The sequence below is a fragment of the Lagenorhynchus albirostris genome, chromosome 9 (genome assembly GCF_949774975.1).
Source record: "Lagenorhynchus albirostris chromosome 9, mLagAlb1.1, whole genome shotgun sequence".
Lineage (NCBI taxonomy): Eukaryota > Metazoa > Chordata > Mammalia > Artiodactyla > Delphinidae > Lagenorhynchus > Lagenorhynchus albirostris.
Window position 1 is genome coordinate 25,126,873 of NC_083103.1, and position 20,699 is coordinate 25,147,571.

Below are 20,699 nucleotides of genomic sequence, written 5' to 3' on the forward strand. Positions count from 1 at the left end.
AAACTTCATAGATTCCTTATCTCCAAAATATAGGAAGCATTTAACACTTAGCATTGCTCAATAAGATGGCCAGCTTGCCTGAACTGAACCGATTTGCAGACTTCAACAGTGAAGAGGCGCGCTCCACAGGTTGATAATTAAATTCCAAAAGGCGCGCGAGCCTCCGTGGAAAACAGTTTCCCGCCTCCCAGCCGGTTGCAGCTCGCTCAGCAACAGCCTCTCTACTCGAAGGCCGTGACGTCCCGCGCTTGCATTGGGCCCGCCCCCTGGGATCTTTCTGCTTCTGCGCGGTTGAGTAATCGATGATTTTGCTCTCTTAACTCCGCCCTCTGCCCCGGAAGTTAATGCAGAAGCCACACACCCCTCCTTGGCCGGCCCGGGCGCAGCCATTTTAATTCATATCTGAGTGGGCGGTGGCGGTTCTTGTTGGCGGTCTGGCTCCGCAGGGCAGGGGGCAATTTTAGTTGTTTGGGGGTGGTTTTTAGTTTAATTTTTCTTTTGTAGCTTGGCATCGCGGGCCAGTTCGCACGTTCTAGTCGTCTGAGGCCATGTCAGGAGACGGAGCCACGGAGCAGGTGAGGAAGGAGAGTGGTGGGGCCTCGTGGCGACCTCTTCTCTCTCCGTCTCTGTTCGTCCGAGTTCTCCAGCCATGTTCGCTGAGGAGAAATCAAGGGTCTAATGAACCCGAAAGACAGGGTTCAGAAGTACGGTGGTAATGGGGAGCAAGATCTGACTGAGGTTTAAAACTTTTTTGGCTTCTCTGTCTTAGGCGTTAAGATGAACAAATATTTGATTTAGACAATAGCCAGGAAGCTACTTCGTCCTGTTTAGATTCATGGGACTTCACCGGTGAGAGTCCTTCCTTTAATACCATTTTGGTGTTAAGGGGTTAGGAATTGATTGTTTTAACGTGTACTCGCTGTTTTCGAAGAACTTGACAGTGTTCCCTTCACCGCCTTTCCGACATATACTGTACCCAGAAAAAGGTTTGAGAAGTAATTTAAGATGAAACTAACCTGGAGAAATAGACTTTTGCATGAGCGAATGAAGAAGGAAGCAGTTTAGGAGTAAGAGCATCGTTATGCTAAGATTTGGGAATTTTGTGGCTTTCTCCTGCTCCTTCCCTTTCTTCTATCAGCATTTCATTTTCATTTTTCCAACGAAACAAGTAATTGTAGAATTTGATAAATCGGAAATGAGAAGTATGTTTGGGCCACTGTAAGTAAAAGCATTTGTTTTTTAGTACTGGATATGTGATATCTAAGTATTTTAAAATTCAGATTCTTAATTAAATGATTTGTTTCTTTTGCTCATTATTCAGAATTTTGTAGGATAGTATTTACCTTTGAGTTTGAAAGAGGAAACTGGTGTTTTATGGAAGCTGTCAATTTATTTTTCGTTTCAAGTCTGGTATGTTTAGGTAAATAGTTTTTAAAATGGAGGCTAGCTAGACTGCAGTCTCAATTTCCTGAAATTTCCCATTGCCATAGCAACGAAATACACTTAGGTTTTCGTTTTTGAAGTCCCCAGCTTTTAACGTGGGGGCTGTTCTTGGAGGTTGACAGAGATGAGGCAGAACTGGCGTGTTCCTATTGAATAGGGTGACTGTAAATTTTATTATGTCGGGAAAGTTTGGCTAAACTGAATTTTGTGTTTGCTCGTCGACTGATTTCAGTCCTGAAATTTTCACAGTATTTACATTTTACATGCTGTTAGAATGCCCAAGAATGCCAAGTCTTAAAATCGTTATGTCAAGTCTGTTTTTGTATACCTACCCTTTTTCTGGGCTCATGTTTTGTCACCTGAAAGTAGAGGAGGAGTAATGTACTGAGGTGTTCATTGAAAGCTTCCCGAATTCATTGTTAATTTTTAAATTTATCTAAAATTGTAAACACACTGAAATGTTGCCATGACCTTTCATTTCAGAACTGTGGTGTTTTAAGTGGGAGAGAAGGTGGTAAAAATTTAAAGAAAAAAATTTCACCCAAAAGTTTTTATGTGTAAAGTTTAGGACAAGGAAAAGTGCAGTGAACAACTGCAGTACAGTTCTTCGCCTAGAATCGACAGTTGTTGAGTGTTTTGCCATATTTGCTTTATCTCCTTGTATATATTTATTTGAAAGTAAGTGACATATTCAGCCCCCCTTATTTCAGCATTCTCTTATACAGTATAAGGCATTATTGCTGTTATATAACCATTATACCATTTACCACCTAAGAAAATTAATAGCAATACCGTATCATTACTAAAAGTAAGTCCTAAGAATGTGATTCATAGGGTTTTGTTATTTTAAAAATCAGAATCTACACTAATATGTATCAAATGGATAACTAATAAGAACCTGCTATGTAAAAAAATAAAATTAAATTAAAAAAAAATCAGAATCTAGTCTAGGTTAGTTGCATCATTTGGTTATGTCTCTTGAATCGTTCTTCTTTTTTCTCCCCTAGGATATTTATTGTCTATTTGAAGAATCCAGAACAGTTCTCTTGCAGAACTTCTCATTTTATGTCTGGGCTTATTTGATTTGTGTTTGTGTGGTGTCATTTAACTTGTCCCCTCATCTTATGTATTTCCTGAAAATTATGGTTATGTCTAAACTCAGAGCTTTGATAGTATTCAGGTTAAATATTTTTGTGTAGAATACTTTATAACATCACATCAAAAGGCACTTCATGCTAGGTTCCAGTGTTAGTAATGGTTAAGTTTGCTCACTTGGTCAGGGTTAGGGTAATGACTGCTGGATCTCTTCATTGTAAAGGATTATTTTCCCCTTTGCAGTTAGTAATCTGTGGGTTGATAACTGTGTTCCTCAATAACCTTTTATCTAGTTATTTATCATCAATTGATAATCTTTAAATAAATCAGTTGTTTCCTTGAAAGTGGCAAATGGTGGTTTTTAAAAAAATCCTATTCTGTCTCTACTTACTGGCTCATATTTTTTCCTCAAAGATGAAATTCCTTTTTTCTTTTCCCCTCCTTTTAAAAGATTGAGAATAGCTGTGGATTCATGGGGTTTCTCTGTATTTACTATGTTAAAATCAGCTATAACCTTTTCTTTTTCTTTTCTTTTTTTTGTTTTTTAAATGCTTAACTTGTCCTAGCCTTTATGGTGCCTCCTATATGCTATATATTTTTTCCATCAGTCAGTAAGACATGTTTTGACATCTGATGATCAACAGTTATCTTCATATAATCTTTTAAACTCTTTAAAGATACATTTCAAACATGCAAGAAAAAAAGAATAGTATAACGTATGATGTTTCTATCATAGAGCTTCAACTCACAGCAAAACATGTTTTCTCCATACTTTCACTTACTCTCCCCACCTCTATTACTTTGAAGCAAATCGCAGATGCTGTATTATTCAACTTTAACTGAAATGGTAATTAAATGATACCTTAAAAAGTGACATGATCAAAAATAGGAATCAGCTCGCTTGATGTGTAAGGCAACAGTTAATGAAAATTTAGAGGAAAAATGAGATGATGGACAAGGAAAAAAAGACTAAACAAAACTGAAGAATAATAAGAAAAACATCAAAACCACTCTGAATCATGGATTTGCTTTGGAAAGATGGTAAGGGTGGGATAGAGAAAGAATCCTGTGAGATATGAATTACAGATTTATTTTAGCTGGTTAGCATTGAAACTCAAAAAAAAGTTTTGTTCAGTAAACCTGATAATATCTTAAATTTGTTATTCAAAAATATAGATGGTCCTTTCTTCGTACTGAATCTCTAGACTTGTGCTGTATGAAAGAGGGAAGTGATTGTAGACAAGCAAAATCACAGCTAAGGTTTATTGTGATTTTTTTTTTTTTTAACTCTTGTAAGGAAGTTCTGTTTTACATTTAGAGGGCTGTTTAAATTACCTTGCAGTTTTGGTGCGTATTCTTCTGGAGCTTCGTGTTTACTGTTTTTGTCAGTTAATGGTGACAAAACCACCTGCATATAGGTTTTGTTAGGTTTTCCCCCTAACAAAAGCACATCTGGTTCCCGTGTGGAATTATGGCTATATTTTTATCGTGTACATTTTTTTTTTACTGCTTGATTCAACTTCTGATCTCATTCTTCACTCCATTTTACCTTGTGCATCACCTCTACAGAATTTAATAGGCTATTGGTTAGAGTTTCTCCACTGGGTTTTGAGTTGAAAGGCTGCCTTAGTTATTCACCATTGCACCTTAAAAACCTAGAAACACTGTTTTGATAATTAAAGGTGTTCACTAAATAAATGGATAAATTTTTGCATTCAGGCTATATGTTACAAAATTTTAAAGAATTGTATCTTTTGGGAATACAGGTGCTTATAATTATTGTTAATAATTAATACAAAGTAAAATATTTTGGGGCATAAGAGTGAATGGTTTCTCAAGTTTTGTTATATGTATTTGGCCAAGTCAATTCCCATGAACCTTTAAGTCCCTAAAATTCTGTTTCTACACTTTTGTGTTTTAGGAATAAGATTTGAGTTTTCAAACAATTCATAGCCTATTCTAGAATTAGGAAGGCCTAAAGTATAAAAAGAATGATCCTTACTTCGGAAAAATTGCATGACTTGAAGGAGCACAAATTAATTGCCAATAATTCTTAACAAAAGGGGAATTTAGGGCCATAAATAATTGTTTTGCTTTGGGTGAAAAATAAGTTTAGTAAGATATAGAAAATATGAAAAATATGTGTTCGATTATATACTTACTAATGAGGAAAGAAAGATGAAACACTCAGTGTTGAAACCTGATTTATTTTGTTGAGTAACCATTAATATCTAGTAGGGCTTAAAGGGAAATAGTGCCAATTTTAAACCCAAGTGGATGTGTGTGGAGGTTAGAAGAGGGAGGGAAAGGCCAAGAATATATGTTATAACAACAGTGTGTTCTTTGGATCCAATTATTCTTATCTGTTGTTAAACAAAAGCTTTCTGTAATAGCCTTTCCTACTTTCCCCCCTCCTATTTTAAGATACTTAGTATAATAGTTTGGGGCAGGCAAATTTGATTTGATCTTATTGTTAATATTTCTTGAGGAAACTGACTACATAGAATACTCTATTTGGCAGTAATTATTCCTAAGAGAGATTGATCTGTGTTTACAGAAATATTGGTTTTCCGGAGAAGTACAACAGAAGGAGATTGTGTTAGAAGAGATTGCATTCCCTCAGCATTAGGAATACAGAAATTTACATCCTAGGTAGACCTTCCAGAATGGCAAAATCTGTTCAGATGTTTGTACCTATTCAGTGGATGATTGGAAAAAACAGTTCATAGTTTTAAGCTTTTCTGCCATTGTCTCTAAATCTTTATTCCTCTTTAGACAAGACCTAGTTGTAAATTTGAGTCTTTTTGTTTTTACTGAACAGTTGGTAATGGTGTGAGAATTGATTTTAAAATAGATTTTAGTTAAACAAATGTTTAAACTATTTTTAGATTAATGGATAGGTTATAATCAGCAGTAAATATTGAATAAAACCAGAAGCGTAAAGCTGTGTCTAATTGTTGTTTTCTAATGTTTCACTTAGTTTATCAAGTGAATTAATATTTTGGCTACTCCTGGTCTGAAGCTGCATTTTTCAAATTCTAAAATATTAAGACTTTTATTTATAGTTTGTAGCTGTTTGTTTCCTGGGGGATGAATAAACAAATTTAATAAGCAAATATGATAAGTATAATTATTTAGACCAATAACCATTAGCCTATTTTTTCTTTAAGTTTTTGAATTGTTTGCATGTTTAGTAGATTCTAGTCTTTGGAAGGTTTGAATGGATTATATACAGGATACATATTCAGATTCATTCACAAAAAACATCTACTAGAGTTTTGTTGCATTGGTAAAGGAACATAGGACTAAGCTGGCGTCCAGTATTAATGTCATCTGTCACATAAAATGCTTAATTCTCTAGGCATATGAATCGACTCAGTTATTACTTGCAGATAGTCTTGCAGAGCGCTACCCTAGTCTACTTTTAACTTTGAAAAAAGACTACCAAGACAGACTTAAGAGTTGGAATGTATGTATTTGCAGTTTTCTTAATGTTTTAACAACAACAACAAAAGGAATGACTTAGGTCTGATTCCACTTTATTTTTGAGGAAACACCACATTTGGAAAAAAATATATTTACAGAACAGATGGATTAGGTGGTGTTTCTCAGAATGGAGTCCATGGTCCATTGCATCACATTCACTTAGGTGCTTTATAAAAGTATAGGTGCCGGGCTTCCCTGGTGGCGCAGTGGTTGAGAGTCCGCCTTCCGATGCAGGGCACCCAGGTTCGTGCCCCGGTCCGGGAGGATCCCACATGCCGCGGAGCTGCTGGGCCCGTGAGCCATGGCCGCTGAGCCTGCGCGTCTGGAGCCTGTGCTCCGCAATGGGAGAGGCCGCAGCAGTGAGAGGCCCGCGTACCGCAAAAAAAAAAAAAAAAAAAAAAAAAAAAAAAAAAAAAATGTATAGGTGCCTATACCTCAATTTCAGACGTACTATCAATGTAATAGATTCTGTAGGTGAGGCTGAGAATCTTCATTGGAAATGAGTATCACATGTGATTTTTATGTAAATGAAGTTTGCAAATCACTTAGGTTAGGGATTGAAGCTACTTGGACCTTCCAAGTTGGTTTTGAATACATTGATAAAATAAATGGAGAGGGCTTCCCTGGTGGCGCAGTGGTTGAGAGTCCGCCTGCCGATGCAGGGGACACAGGTTTGTTCCCCGATCCGGGAAGGCCCCGCATGCCGCGGAGCGGCTGGGCCCGTGGGCCATGGCCGCTGAGCCTGCGCGTCCGGAGCCTGGGCTTCGCAACGGGAGAGGCCACAACAGTGAGAGGCCCGTGTACCGCAAAAAAAATAATAATAATAATAATAAATAAATAAATGGAGAAAAACATTGCAGATTATTTGAGGATGGTTAGGCCTTTGATAGTATTTTTACTGATTTTTCTCTCCCTACTATATTTAGTCACTCATTATCCTTAATAGTGGAAAGTACTCATTACAAAACTAGTTTTGAGACTCTTCTCTGCTTGTTCTGTTGCAAAAACCAGCAAAAATCTTGGTCAAAAAGCTAATATAGGTTTACATCCTTTAATTTACTGCATTCCTCCCTGCATACTTTTGATGTTTATCACTTGGTTTAAATTTTCACTGACCTCTAGTTTAACTTAATTTCCATATGACCTCCAGCATAACACCCTCCCCCATTTACCACAAAAATAGCTGTTTGGAGAAAGAGAAGTACCCTTTTTTTCCTGTCCAGGTTTTACTTCCCTTGTGGAAGTGGAAAGAAGGAATTAAATTAGATTATAAATTATTTAATCATTAATATAATAGTGTCTGTCACTTCTCCACACCACACGCCATTAACAACCACCTGATATAAATTAAGCTATCGTATAGAAAGAAAGTGGTTTGCAGCTTAACTCGGTTTCCCAGAGGCTACATGACATATCCACAGTTATACGAAAAGGCTATTAAAAATGTTGCTCCCTTTTCCAACTACATAATTGTAGTTTTGTGGTCTTATACTTCATCAAAAACAATATATTGCAAAAGGTTGAAAGCAGAAGCAGATGTCTTCTATTCAGCCAGACATTAAAGAGATCAGAAAAATGTAAAACAGCACCATTTTCACTATTTTTTTAAATTTTGGAAAATATTTTAAAATAGAAGTTTATTTTAAATGAATTAACACATTAAAATCTTTACAGTTTTAATTTTTAGTATGATAATGTTGATTTAACCCCCACATTTTAAAAATAGTCTGGGTCCTCATTTTTAAGAGTGCAAAGTGATTCTTTATAAGAAGTTTGAGAACTGTTGAAAGGAGCCTGTGAGACAATGTCATAAGTTCTATTTCTGAGTTAGCTTCACAAAACAAAAGGTTAAATATAGAAAGTAAAAAGACAACCAGGTGAATGGGAGAAAATTTTTGTATATCGTATATCCAATAAAGGACTAGTATATAATATGTAAAGGACTCTTGCAGTGCAATAACAAAAAAGAATTAAAAATGGCAAGCAATCTGAAAAGACCCTTCTCTAAATATATACGAAAGCCAATAAGAACATGAAAAGTGCTGAACTTCATTAGCCACCAGGGAAATAAAGATCAAAACCACAATGAGTTATCACTTTACCTGCTCGGATGGTTATACTCATCAAAAAGATGGATAATAACAAGTGTTGGTGGGGATGTAGAGAAATTGGAGCCCTCACACTGGTGGGACTGTAAAATGGTTCAATCGCTTTGGAAAACAGTCTGGCAGTTCTTCAAAATGTTATGCAGAGGTTTGCTTTTTGACCTAGCAATTTCACTTCTAGGTATATACCTAAGTAAAAAGAAAACACAAAACGAATTCCACTCAAAAACTGGAAATAATCCAAATGTCCATCAACTGATTAATAATAAAATGTGGGATATCCATGCAATGGAATACTTAGCAATAGAAAGGAAAGTACTGATATATGATAAGCATGAACCTTGCAAACATGCAAAGTGAAAGTCAGAAACAAAACACATTGCATGATATCATTTACATGAAATACCTGCACATCTATAGAAACAAAGTAGATTGGTGGTTGCCTAGGGCTAGGGGGATTGGGAAATGGGATTGCCTGTTAATGGGTACCGGTTTTTATTTAGGGTGATAAAAATGTTTTAAAATTTATTATGATGGTGAATATACTAAATTTAAGCCATTGAATCTTACACTTTAAATGAGTGAATTGTATGGAATGTGATTATGTCTTAATAAAGCCATTATTAAAAATGAAAAAGGTCAAACATGTATAATGTATCCTATCTCCATACTTTAAGCCAGTTGTACACAGGTTATTATTCACATAGAAAAGTTCCTATTTTAGCAGTACACTACGACTAGAAAAACAGTTCATAGAACAGGTACTGGAGGTAGTTCCCCAGCAACATTTTCGCCTTATACAAAAAAAAGTCCGTCGTCTACTTCACAATTTTTTCTGATTTTTGTACCCGTTTGAAATAGTATATGTTGGTGTGTATGTGTATACTCCTTACAGTTGTGTTATTTTTCTGGTTTTTAAAATTGTGCAAATCAAAGAAGTTCCCACTGTCCTACTAGTATCATTAAATGTGCATGCCTTGGGAACTGAACTAGTCCAGCTTTTGTTTTGCTCATTTGATTTGGGGCCCATCCTACTCCCCATTATCATCCTCCTGAAGAATGATAATGGGATTACAGATATTCCAAAGACAAAAGCTGGATTTTGATAGCGTTTCTTTATGGTAATGTTTTTGGGACATGTAAGCATGAGACGGCTCTTCTTTTGCTATAACTAAGGAGAGTTCTGACCTCATTCCATTACAAATGGGCACTGAAAACTTGCAACAAGTTTTCTTAAAGTGACCTATTTCTCTGATCTGGCAACAGATTCAGGAAATAATATTACAAGTCCATTCCTTATGGAGACTCAGTCTCCTTGTGGATACTAGAAAACTGTTCAATTTTCATTTGCTTTACAGCAGTGTGGTAACCAGGCCACAAAACAAAAATGTTATGCTCTTGGTTACCCAATTGACTCATAGCTGTGGTGATGGATGACTTTTTATTGTGAGAATTAAATGTGGCCTTTAACTACCAGAGGATACTCTTGGCCATTTTGGTTACCTTCTGTTGTTAATTAATTCAGTTGATTGAGAATTATCTAAATAGATTGTTTTATGAATATTTAACTACATCCTTGTCCAGAGGAAAACATTTAGGGTTATAAGAGATTCTGTGAAGAGCTGAGCCATAGTTCTGCTGGATTCTAACTGGACTTCGGGCAGATTCATGTAAAATTTAGTTATATTTTTTATTATGAAATGGGGTTATCAGTTGCTTAACGAAGAGTGACAATGCCTAACATAGTAGATGCTCAATAGATGTTTTTTTAATATCTGATCCAACATCCTTTCCATGGGGTTCTTGGGTCCCTGGTAACCTCTTCCCTCAGGTGTCTGTGGATAGAATTTTAGGGGTTCTCTGAACTTGAATGGGCAAAATAAAAGTTTTCACTAATCTCTAACTGAAATTGAGCCTTTCCTTCTATTACGAATGTAGGCAAGAAACCACACTAGTAGCGTTAGCAATAGCTGTGTGACTGGGACAGATGTATTCAAAGTACTGTTGGCACTCATCACTAGACTCGCCACTAGATTTTGTTGTGTTAAGTATTTATTACAATATAAACTTTGTTTAAAAATATTTTGATAATTACATTTCAGTATAATTGGTTTCCTTTGAAATCCTGCATAGTTTATTTTGTGTATTTAAGAACATTATCCCTAGAAAGGCCATAGGCTTCTCTAGATTGCAGGAAGTTTCAGCAGCACACACAAAAAAAGTTTGGAATCCCTAGGGAGCCATAATTTTCAACTGAGGCTGCACATTAGAACCTCCTGGAGAGTTTTTTTTTTTTGAGCATCTTTTTAAATTCCCTTTACCCCAGGTGATTCTGATGTGCTGCCAGGGTTGAGAATCACTAAGTGAACGGCTTGTTTTATTTTGTAAGGAGACATTTATACTTGCTCCAATTATGCTGGTCAGATATTAGATGCTATCTTCTGAGTTTCTCTGTTCTTTTGCAGATTATGGCATACATTATCTAATTTTGGTAGGTTAATTTTCAGCAAGTGGATTTGAGTGATTTGGCCTCCCACCAGACTGCTTTGAAACACTAATTGTTAGCATTGATTAATTTAGCTGATTTTTAATTCCTGATTTAAAGTTTCTGTATCACATTTACTTCTTATTTTACCGTTAACATATTATAGTTGATATCTTACGAATCCTAGTTTATTTTAAAGTATTTTTAAAGTTTGGCAAGAAGTAAACCGTTTGAAAGAAATCTTATTTTGTTGTATCCCAAGTGCCCATTCAGCAATGTCTGGCACACACTAGGCACTGAACAAATATTTCTCAGGTGAACAGTAAAAATTCAAACAGCAGAAGAGTATACAGTGTGTGAAGTACGCTTGTATGTGCTGTGTGTGTCTCCCCATCCACTCCTGTTTTTTTAACCAGCTATTATGGAGATTGTTTGATGTTGCTGTTTATAGAGCTGCGTTGCTTTGTTCCTTTTAGTGACTACGGATTCCATAATTTATTTAGCCAGTTCTTTTACACATGATTATTTAAATTATTCCTAGTCTTACACAACAACAAACAGCCACATAGCTGATTACTGTCCTGTGTACATCTTTGTGTACGTGTAGAGTAGGGTAAGTTGTCAGAACTGGAATTCAGGGTCAGATATTCATGTTAAATTTTGGTCAGTATTACTGCTTGTTCCTGCCAACAATTCGAGAATGTCTGTTTCTATTGATATATATCCTTGCCAGTGCAATGTTAATTATAAAACACCTTTGTGGGTGCTTAAAACTTAACCTTCCAATGCAGGGGGTGCAGGTTCAATCCCTGGTCAGGGTGCTAAGGTCCCACGTGCATGGCCCAAAAACCAAAACATAAAACAGAAGCAATATTGTAACAAATTCAATAAAGACCTTAAAAATGGTCCACATATGAAATGAGTAGCGTTGACATATATACACTACCAAATGTAAAATAGATAGCTAGTGGGAAGCAGCTGCATCGCACGTGGAGATCAGGTCAGCGCTTTGTGACCACCTAGAGGGATGGGATAGGGAGGGTGGGAGAGAGACGCAAGAGGGAGGGGATATGGGGATATATGTATACATATAGCTGATTATACAGCAGAAACTAACACAACATTGTAAAGCAGTTATACTCCAGTAAAGATGTTAAAATGGTCCACATCAAAAAAAATCTTTAAAAAAACCCAGAAACACCCTTGATCTCTGTCTTGTGACTTACATTTGTATTGCTTTCGAGTGTTTAAAGTTCATTGTTCTTTTTCTATGAACTGTTCGAATTCTTTGCCCATTTTCTCTTTGAGTTTCTGATCTTTTAGTGACTGGACTTTATATTAATAAATTTAATACTTTGCCATGTGTGTTGAGGGTATTTTTTAAGTTCGTCTTTTCACTGTCATTGTGATACTTTTCCCATGCACAAATGTAAATAAACTTTAAGAATTAAGTTTACTCTTTTCAGAGGCTTTTAAAGAGCCTTCCTGGGCAAAGATACATTTCACTATATTTTCCAATGGTTCTTGTGTTTTTGTTTTTAATGTTTAAATCTTGATCTATCTGAAATTAATTTGGTAGAAAGGGTAAAATAGGAATTCAACTTTATTTTGATAGATACAGTTATTCTAGCACCATGCATTGAATAACCCAACATTCCGATTTGAAATGCCACCTTTATTATTTGCTGATTTTCCATATATCCTCTTTTTGAACCATTCTGATCTGGTGATTTATCACCATTGCAGTACTCTTTATTTGTCATTTTATGTTCTAATATGTGGGTGGGACCAGTGGTCCTCCTTTATTAAACTTTTCCAGTTTTAGTTTCTAAACTAAAGTAGTTTAAGCAAGCTACTTACAAAGCTCTTGTGTATTAGTTGAATATCCTAATTTTGATACAAAATTATATTAGTCTTTTAAAACATGGTTTTCTTTCCAAATAAATGTATACTTATCAGTGGTGGAAACTGATTTATTCCAAAGAAAAGTATACTTCTTCCAGGTAATTTTTTTCCCCTAGACACATGACTTGAAAATTTTTTTCCCAACTGCTATTTTGACAGAATTGCTTGGTGAAATATTAATTGCCACTAAGGGGAAAAAAAAAAGGAAAAAGAAAGGTATTAGGGGCAATGCTTCCCTCTCTATCCCCTCTTGAATGTTACTGATATTTATTGCCATACTGTGGATTTCAGGAAGTCCTACAAAAAAGGTAAAACCAAACTTAGTACAGATTAACATTTATCTTAATTTTTTGAGTATCACTTTCTTTTTGTGGCACACAGTAGTATTCTGAACAACGTTTGAGAAGTAATACTTGTATTTATGCCTCAGGTCCTAGCTTCTCTTTTAGGTATTAATTTTTTAAGATTATATTTCTATAAGAAAAATAAAACTACCTTATTAAAGAGTTTAGAAAATATTAAAAGAAGGGGGGGGAAGTCACCTGTACTTCTACCACCTATCACCCAGACATGACTACTAAATATTCTAGTACAATCTTTTCAATCTGTTTTATTGTGGATTTCTTTTATAGTTTTCATTATGCTGTATATACACTTTGTAAATCATGCTTTTAAAACTTTCATATCAAAAATAAAATTTCCGTGTCATTTCTTGCTTTTTCTTTGTGGTTCAGGATAAATTCTGTATAGCAGTGTTTCTCAGTGTTTCTCAGTTGGTCCAGGGACCCTGTGGGTTCCCAAGACTTTCAGAGGACCTGTGAGTTCATACTGTTTCATAATAGATTTAAGACATTATTTGCGTTTTTCACTGTTAATCTCATGAGTCTACAGTGGAATTTTTACATGAGTTGATATTGCAGAAGGTTGAATGCAGAAGCAGATAAGAAAATCCAGCTGTATTTTGAAGTCTGACGTTATATAGATTTGCAAATATATGTAACATGATCTCGCTGAATTTTTAAAGTTATTTTTCATTAAAATGTTAACATGTAAATAATTTTATTGTTATTTGTACATGAATAAATATCTAACATTTTTCTCAGTTTTCATTTCTAATATGGTAAATCCTGAAATAACCCACATGAACAAAAGCTCTTTGGTATACTCCTCAAGGGTATAAATAAAAGGGGTCCTGAGAATACAAAGTTTGAGAACTGCTGCTCTATATTATTTCATGTAAAAGATGGGTTTATTTAAGTTTTAAAAATGTTTTTTAAAAGTATGTGTTCACTTGATTTTGTTATTATGCAAGAGATTTATGATAAGATAATATATATAGATTATAGGAAACACAGGCCTCTTTTATAAGAGGACATTTTTATGCTTTGTACTGTGATACTGCATCTGGGGGCTGATATGTTGTGCTTGAATTAAATTAGGCCTGAGATTTTTAAAACAGTAACTTCAGTTCATTGTTTTTTTTTCTCCCTAGGCAGCTGAGTATGTCCCAGAGAAAGTGAAGAAAGCCGAAAAGAAATTAGAAGAGAATCCCTATGACCTTGACGCTTGGAGCATTCTCATTCGAGAGGCACAGGTTTAGTGATATAGGATTACATTTCCTTCTCTATGGGTCCAATCACACTACTTGGTTCTGCAGTAAATAATACATTTATAATCCTAACATTGTAAATGCTGTTTATTGGTTTTCAATTTTAGAATCAACCTATAGACAAAGCACGGAAGACTTATGAACGCCTTGTTGCCCAGTTCCCCAGTTCTGGCAGATTCTGGAAACTGTACATTGAAGCAGAGGTTAATATTTTATTTTATTTTTTCTTATATAGCTTTTGATGGGAATTGCAACATACACTATAGTGATAGAAAACAAATTAGGAACATAGATAGCACAACTAGGACAAGGAGGATTTAAAATGTCTCTTGCCTTTATTTTGTAAAATAGGTATGAAGGAGTAATTAAAATGAATTTTTGAAATTTCGGTCTTTACAAGCTGATGATTGTTGCATTTTGGAGTTGCAACAACATTAAAACAGTTTCAATGGTATTGGAGTGCTTTAGCCTTTTATTTACTTGTCATGTGTCAATTTATTGCCTCCTGTGTCATTTATTTAGAACTCATTTTTCTTTTTATTCCTATTTACAAACTAATATGAACGGTATTATAAGAAAATACAGAAATGTTAACTTAGTTTCATAGGGTATTTTGAGTGTCTCTGGTTAAATGAAACCTTTAGGTGAAAAATTATTTTCGATTTTAATTTTGTGAAAATGCATGGTTTGTCAATAAATGTAAGCACTTCAATAATTTTAAAAAACGTTTTTCTATAGGATAAAGTTTACATTATACAGGAATAAGCTAATACGAACTCAAACCTATGTAATCATAATTTACCCAATGATACTTTTTGTTTTTTTTCTTTCTAACTCTCTTGAAATTTGAAGTCAGGCATGTTTATTTTAAAGAGTAAAGGCCCCATTCTTGGTTATGATTAGAAGGGAAATGTTCATTTTTGAAGACCGGAATTAGCAATCCAGATGATAATAAAGTGTGAATGTATCGATAACAGTTGGCACCAAGTAGTCATTTTTCAGGTGATATATTAATGAGATGTAAGGGGTAAGATGGGAATAGTTGATATCCCCATTAAGCTGAAAATGATATCCATTTCTTTTTATGACTTAAGAAGTATTCTTATTTGAGTATTAATTTTGTAATATAAATTCTCAACATAATCAAGTACACTGCAGCCTCGTCATAACATATTCCACAGTAGCTGAAATTTGATAACATGTGGGTCTGTTTTGGACCTATCAAAGGGCTTTAGTCATCAGCAGTACTGACTTCAACACAACACAGTGTCACCTGTGATGTGTCCCTCAGAAATGGACCCAACCAATAGCAGATTTAAATTGAGGCTACAGTGTACTCACTGTATTTGTGCTGTAGTTTATATTGTATTACTTTGGGAGGCGGGGAATTACTGGACAATAGCAGGAACATTGTGTGTGTGTTAAATTTTTTCTGTGTGGTTGTGTATGTGGTATGTGTGTTTGTGTGTTTGTATGTGTGAGAGAGATTGTACCTTATGTGGAGTCTGGTTGTGGTTTTGGACCAAGAGCATATCCTTAAGGTTTTATCACTTATCTTTTGGGACCATTTCCTTCCTTTAGTATATCTAATCATCAGAGTAGACTGTCATGGAATTCACCAGGTGAGTGAATAGGCCTGTCTGAAGTGTGCTGAAGCCAGGATCACCTGTACTTGGTCTTCATTCCAGTTTGACTTTACATATTAGCTTATATGCAGGCTCATCAGAAATTAACATAATTGGTACATGATAGTTTTTGTATAATGAAGTGGTACGTTCTGAGTTTTAGAAGTTTCTTTCAGTTTCTCAAATATTCAGGTATTATTCATGCATTTTATTATAGCATAAGTGAAACTGAAATTGGCTGTTAGATACTGCATTCTGTAAGTATAAGCACAGTGAGTCTGTTTCTCCCATTTCCTAGCTAAAAATACAAACTGCATTCTAAAAGAAAATTCTGAGACCAGATGTTATGCCAGAGGGCTGAAAGTTGTCTAAATAACAGACTCATTTCATGTAATATTTCAGAGCTGTTAGCAGTTGCCTGATTGATTTAGTTGGTAATGTTTGCAGTTTCACACGCATACACACACAAATATGAATGTATGTATAAAACACCTTTTGAGAAAAAAATGGTAAAGAATATATATGTGTGTTTTATAAATTTTATATTTCTGGTTTAGGAATTAAGATGTTAAATTGAATGCAAATTTTAAAAATGCATATCCTGAGCTATGTTTTCCTCTTTCTTAATTTGCTCTTTATTTTCACAATTGTACTTTGTTTAGCCTGTGAGGGGCTAAAGTTTTCTTTGGCCGTATCACCCAATGTGGCCTTTAATATTTCTGAAGAAGACATATATTTATAATACATTAAAATCTGAAGTAATAATAAGAATGTCTTTAAAGATAATACTAACAGTGTTTACATAACATCCTGTATGCACTCTCAAGAAAATAAAGTTTTGTTAATACATTTGTTGTAACTCAGTACTTCATGGTGGGAAAATTGTTTATGTTCAGTTAAACCAGTGTGTGTGAGTCCAAATACATTTAGTTCCTTTCTAATAGAAAATACATACATCTTTAAAAATGAGATAATTTGCTTCCCCAGAGAAATTTCTTGTAAATCCTACTTATGAACAAAGTGGCAAAGGAAGGGGGTGTGTTTTAGGGGTTTGGGGAGTAGGGGGGTTACTTTTAAACTTGAAACATCAATTGCAAATGGGAGCATATTCTAAATAATTTTTAGTAAAGAAGTTAATGACACCAGTCTGATATTTTTAATATTTGCCAGTATATCACCTTTTCTCATTTCTGAGCATTTAGCAATACTCCTTGCTAAAAAGCTACTTGTGTAAAATTTGAACTTTAAAATGTCATCCTTAAATCATTACCCACTTTTATTTTTGTTGCTTATTGGAGGTAAAATTCCCTTAGGACCAACGTCTGTATATTTAAAACACATATATAATTTCAAAATTAAGCCAAATTACTTTAATGTTGTATATATTATATAGGAGATCACATTTTGCCTCAACTGCTTGAAATTCTTTGCTTTCTTCTTGAATTCCAAAATGTTATTAGCCATATCATAAGAGCAAACAATTGTATGGCTCTTCTTAAAGTGATGCAGTATAGAGTCTAAATTGTTATGATATGAAAATAGTTTTGCTGCTGCTTGGTTTTAGTAAAGGAAACATTTTAATACATCTCTAGTTCATATACAGAAGTCTTAAATCTGCAGTACAATATATTTTAGAGTTTAAGAAATGGGAGTTTTTAAACACTAGAGTTAAGTGAAATACCCCTTTAGAGCCTAAGTGCTCTTTAAAGAACCCCTTTTTAGAGTGGTCAGAAGGGTCACTAAATATTAGCAAATTGAGAAAATTTATAGTTTTGCTACATTTTTTAAGTTGCCTTTCCCCTTTTGGTTTCTGTAGCTCTTCATGTAGCTAGGTAATCAATGTGACAGCATACTGTAAGCTACAAATAACTTAGTGTTAGAAGTAAGTTGTTTTGAATTGGGCCACATTCATAAGAAATTTTCTTATGAAAGGATGATTTTTTTTTATTGTTAGCCGAAGGAGAAATGAAGAAGGTAATGCTGCTGGTAATAGCAACAATGTATCTTGCTGTCTGTGAAAGCTGTAATTCTTTAATAAAAGTATGTAGAGAATTGATTGCCTTTTATTAAAAACTTTTTAATGTGAATCCTTTTCTTATAAATACTGAGTTGTGACGTACATATTTCAGTTTTTCAAAATAACCTTTCTACTTGGGAAAAATGACTTTTAAAAATACCTTTCTTCTTGGAAAATCGAAGTGAACTCAGGATGGAACATGGGTGACCTAAATTGAAATAAACTTCTCCACTGTCAATACTGTTTTAATTCCTCTAAGTAACAGTTTAAACTACTGTATTATGTTTGTATATATTGAGCAATGTGATTTTTAAATGCAGGAAAAAATTTTAATTATATAGATTTCTTTTCTATACTTCAGCTTGCAATCTTTTTTTAAAAAAATCTGTACTCTTTTCTTATAGATCTGCTCTTTTCCTGTTTGTAATAAATGTTGGTCCATGTCTGTGTGATTATTCAGATTTTTCTCTAAAATGCAATATGCTTTTTAATCTGTAGTTTCTTAAATGCATGTATAAATGTAGTGTAGGGGTATAAAAGAAAACAAATTTTGCAAACACTGAAGTGAGTGATCAAATATCTGAAAGTGATATGGATAATTACATACTATTTTTAAAACAAAGGAAATATTTTCATTTACTGTTTTAAGTAGTAAACTTCTATTTTAGGTCTTACTGAAATATCTCATCCCATTCATTTTCCCTTCCATTATTGTAGCACAGATGTTTAGGTTTTTGTCACTTCCACTAACATGATCTGTGCATTTTTTTCCTTGGAGCCTTTTCTTTTCACCCCAGGCTTTGCAAAATAAAACTATTTGCAAAAAGACATAGATAATTCAGATAACAAAATTTCTCTTAAAAAAAAATCTTGTTTTTTTATTCTTTATGTCTTCTAGGTAATTTGTTTTATGTGAAGTGTAGCCCTTTATTTTCAGGCAAAATCTTGTACTAATCAACCTGATCATTTTTATATTTCTTTATAAAACAAATTTATAATCATTGAGTCACTTATAAGAATATTGGGAAAAAAGGTTCATTTTTTCCCCCTCTTCAAAGACTCTTAAAATTTTTAGCCAGGCTTTTTTATATTCTGTTTTTGTGTATCTAATAAGAGTTATGGTATATTCTGAAAATCTGGAAAAGCCATCTCTAACCAGATTTTTTTAAGTGTATACGTTCCAAAATTTGTTGTGAAACATAAAGAGCTATTTTTATCATGCAGTTTGAGGTTTCCCTGTGGCTAGTAGCTTAGCCTAAATTTCTTGGGCATTTATGGAATAACATAGTAATATACAATGCCAAGTAATCAGTGTTTTAAATTACCCCGGGAGTTGTAGTCAGTAAGGTCTTGGGGGATTAATCTGCTATACAACCCCCTGGACATCCCAAGCGATACTCATTAAAGGTAGGCTCCAACATGTGGCATCCATGAATAAACACAAACTCCCCTAAACCTTTTATACTGCTGTGGAGTTAGAAACCTCCATATTTGGAAACAGAACTAACCCTAACATGAAAAGCCTTTTTTAGGGTGCTCTGTGGTTTTGGTTCCAACTTTGAGCATAAGGGAACCTGGTGGCAATTAATTGACTTTTTCTTAAAAGACAAAAAGGCCTCATAAAGGCTCAAGCGTTTTCTAACGGGTTAGTGTGTGCTTTCAACTTGCAAACAGCTGTTCCTTTTAAATGAAATGAGTCTGGCGCAAGGCATTTCCAAGAAATGAAGATGTCTGAAATAATACTAGTGATGTCTATGAAAAGCTGCACTTCTAAATGTGGACAAGAATGCATTTATTTGCTTGTAAATAACTTCCTTTTTAAACTTTAACTTTTATTACTAAACATTTTTACTTTAGCAACTTTGGAGCAGAAAACAAGTAGTCGGTTAGTATAATGGCATAATAAATTCTGTATAAAATTTTCCCCCACGTATTCAGAATCTGCAGCAAATTCAACAAAATGGTGAATGTTTGCTTTGAATACAACCTGTTGAGAAACTAACCGGCTTTTCTAAAGCTCAGGAAAGCATAACCTGGGGTAAGTTTTACCATTTTGTATGCTAGGAAACCTCCAAAGAAGAATTTTCTGTTTGGAAATGTTAAGTGATAGTTCTGAAAACAGAGTCTGATGTCAAGGACAGTACTGAAATGTTGTTTTGGAATAATTACTTTGAAATGTAAAAAGGTCCAAAGATAAAGTCCCAAAGCTATTCTTAATCTTCCTAATACTTTTTTATTCATGTTACAGAACATGTTCAGTTACCTTTTTTTTTAAATACAAAGTTTTAGCTCTAGCATATATAGATAACATTATTATAAGTCTTTAAAGATTCCTGTATATGGGAAACGGTCTTTTTTTTTTTCTCTTTCAGTTTATTGAGATACAATTGACATGCAGCATAAGTTTAAGATGTACAACATAATGATTTGATATATGTATGTATTGTGAAATGATTACCACAAGGTTTAGTTAGCGTCCATTACCTCACATAATAACAAGGGAAATGGTCTTATATATATTTTTTACATCTTTATTGGAGTATAATTGCTTTACAATGGTGTGTTAGTTTCTGCTTTATAACAAAGTGAATCAGTTATACATATACATATGTTCCCGTATCTCTTCCCTCTTGCGTCTCCCTCCCTCCCAACCTCCCTATCCCACCCCTCCAGGCAGTCACAAAGCCCGAGCTGATCTCCCTGTGCTATGCGGCTGCTTCCCACTGGCTTACACATGCATAAAGCAGGGGGCTAAGCTAATTCATCTTTCAGCTCTAAATTTGACTTAAACCTAATATCCATTTTGACTTTAAATATGTAATACATACATAGCCATAGTCTGTTGAATTAAAAAAATTTCAAGAAAACCATCATCATGAAATAGCACTCTTTTTTTCTTCGAATTGAATACAAAAATTGTCATCAATAT

At 34.4% G+C, this 20,699-nt stretch overlaps 1 protein-coding gene across 2 annotated transcripts in view; it reads left to right on the forward strand.

Annotated features, from left to right (window-relative positions):
* The first annotated feature begins 403 nt into the window (after window positions 1-403).
* CSTF3 (cleavage stimulation factor subunit 3) overlaps window positions 404-20,699 on the forward strand; it is a 71,217-nt gene continuing 50,921 nt past the window's right edge. Inside the window, exons 1-3 of one of the 2 annotated variants that reach the window (XM_060159447.1) lie at window positions 404-575; window positions 14,012-14,113; window positions 14,236-14,331. In XM_060159447.1, the coding sequence (XP_060015430.1) occupies window positions 549-575; window positions 14,012-14,113; window positions 14,236-14,331 (225 nt within the window). In that variant the 5' untranslated portion in view covers window positions 404-548. Of the gene's footprint in view, window positions 576-14,011; window positions 14,114-14,235; window positions 14,332-19,708; window positions 19,809-20,699 lie in introns of those variants that run through there. The other variant, XM_060159448.1, reaches the window with a different exon arrangement.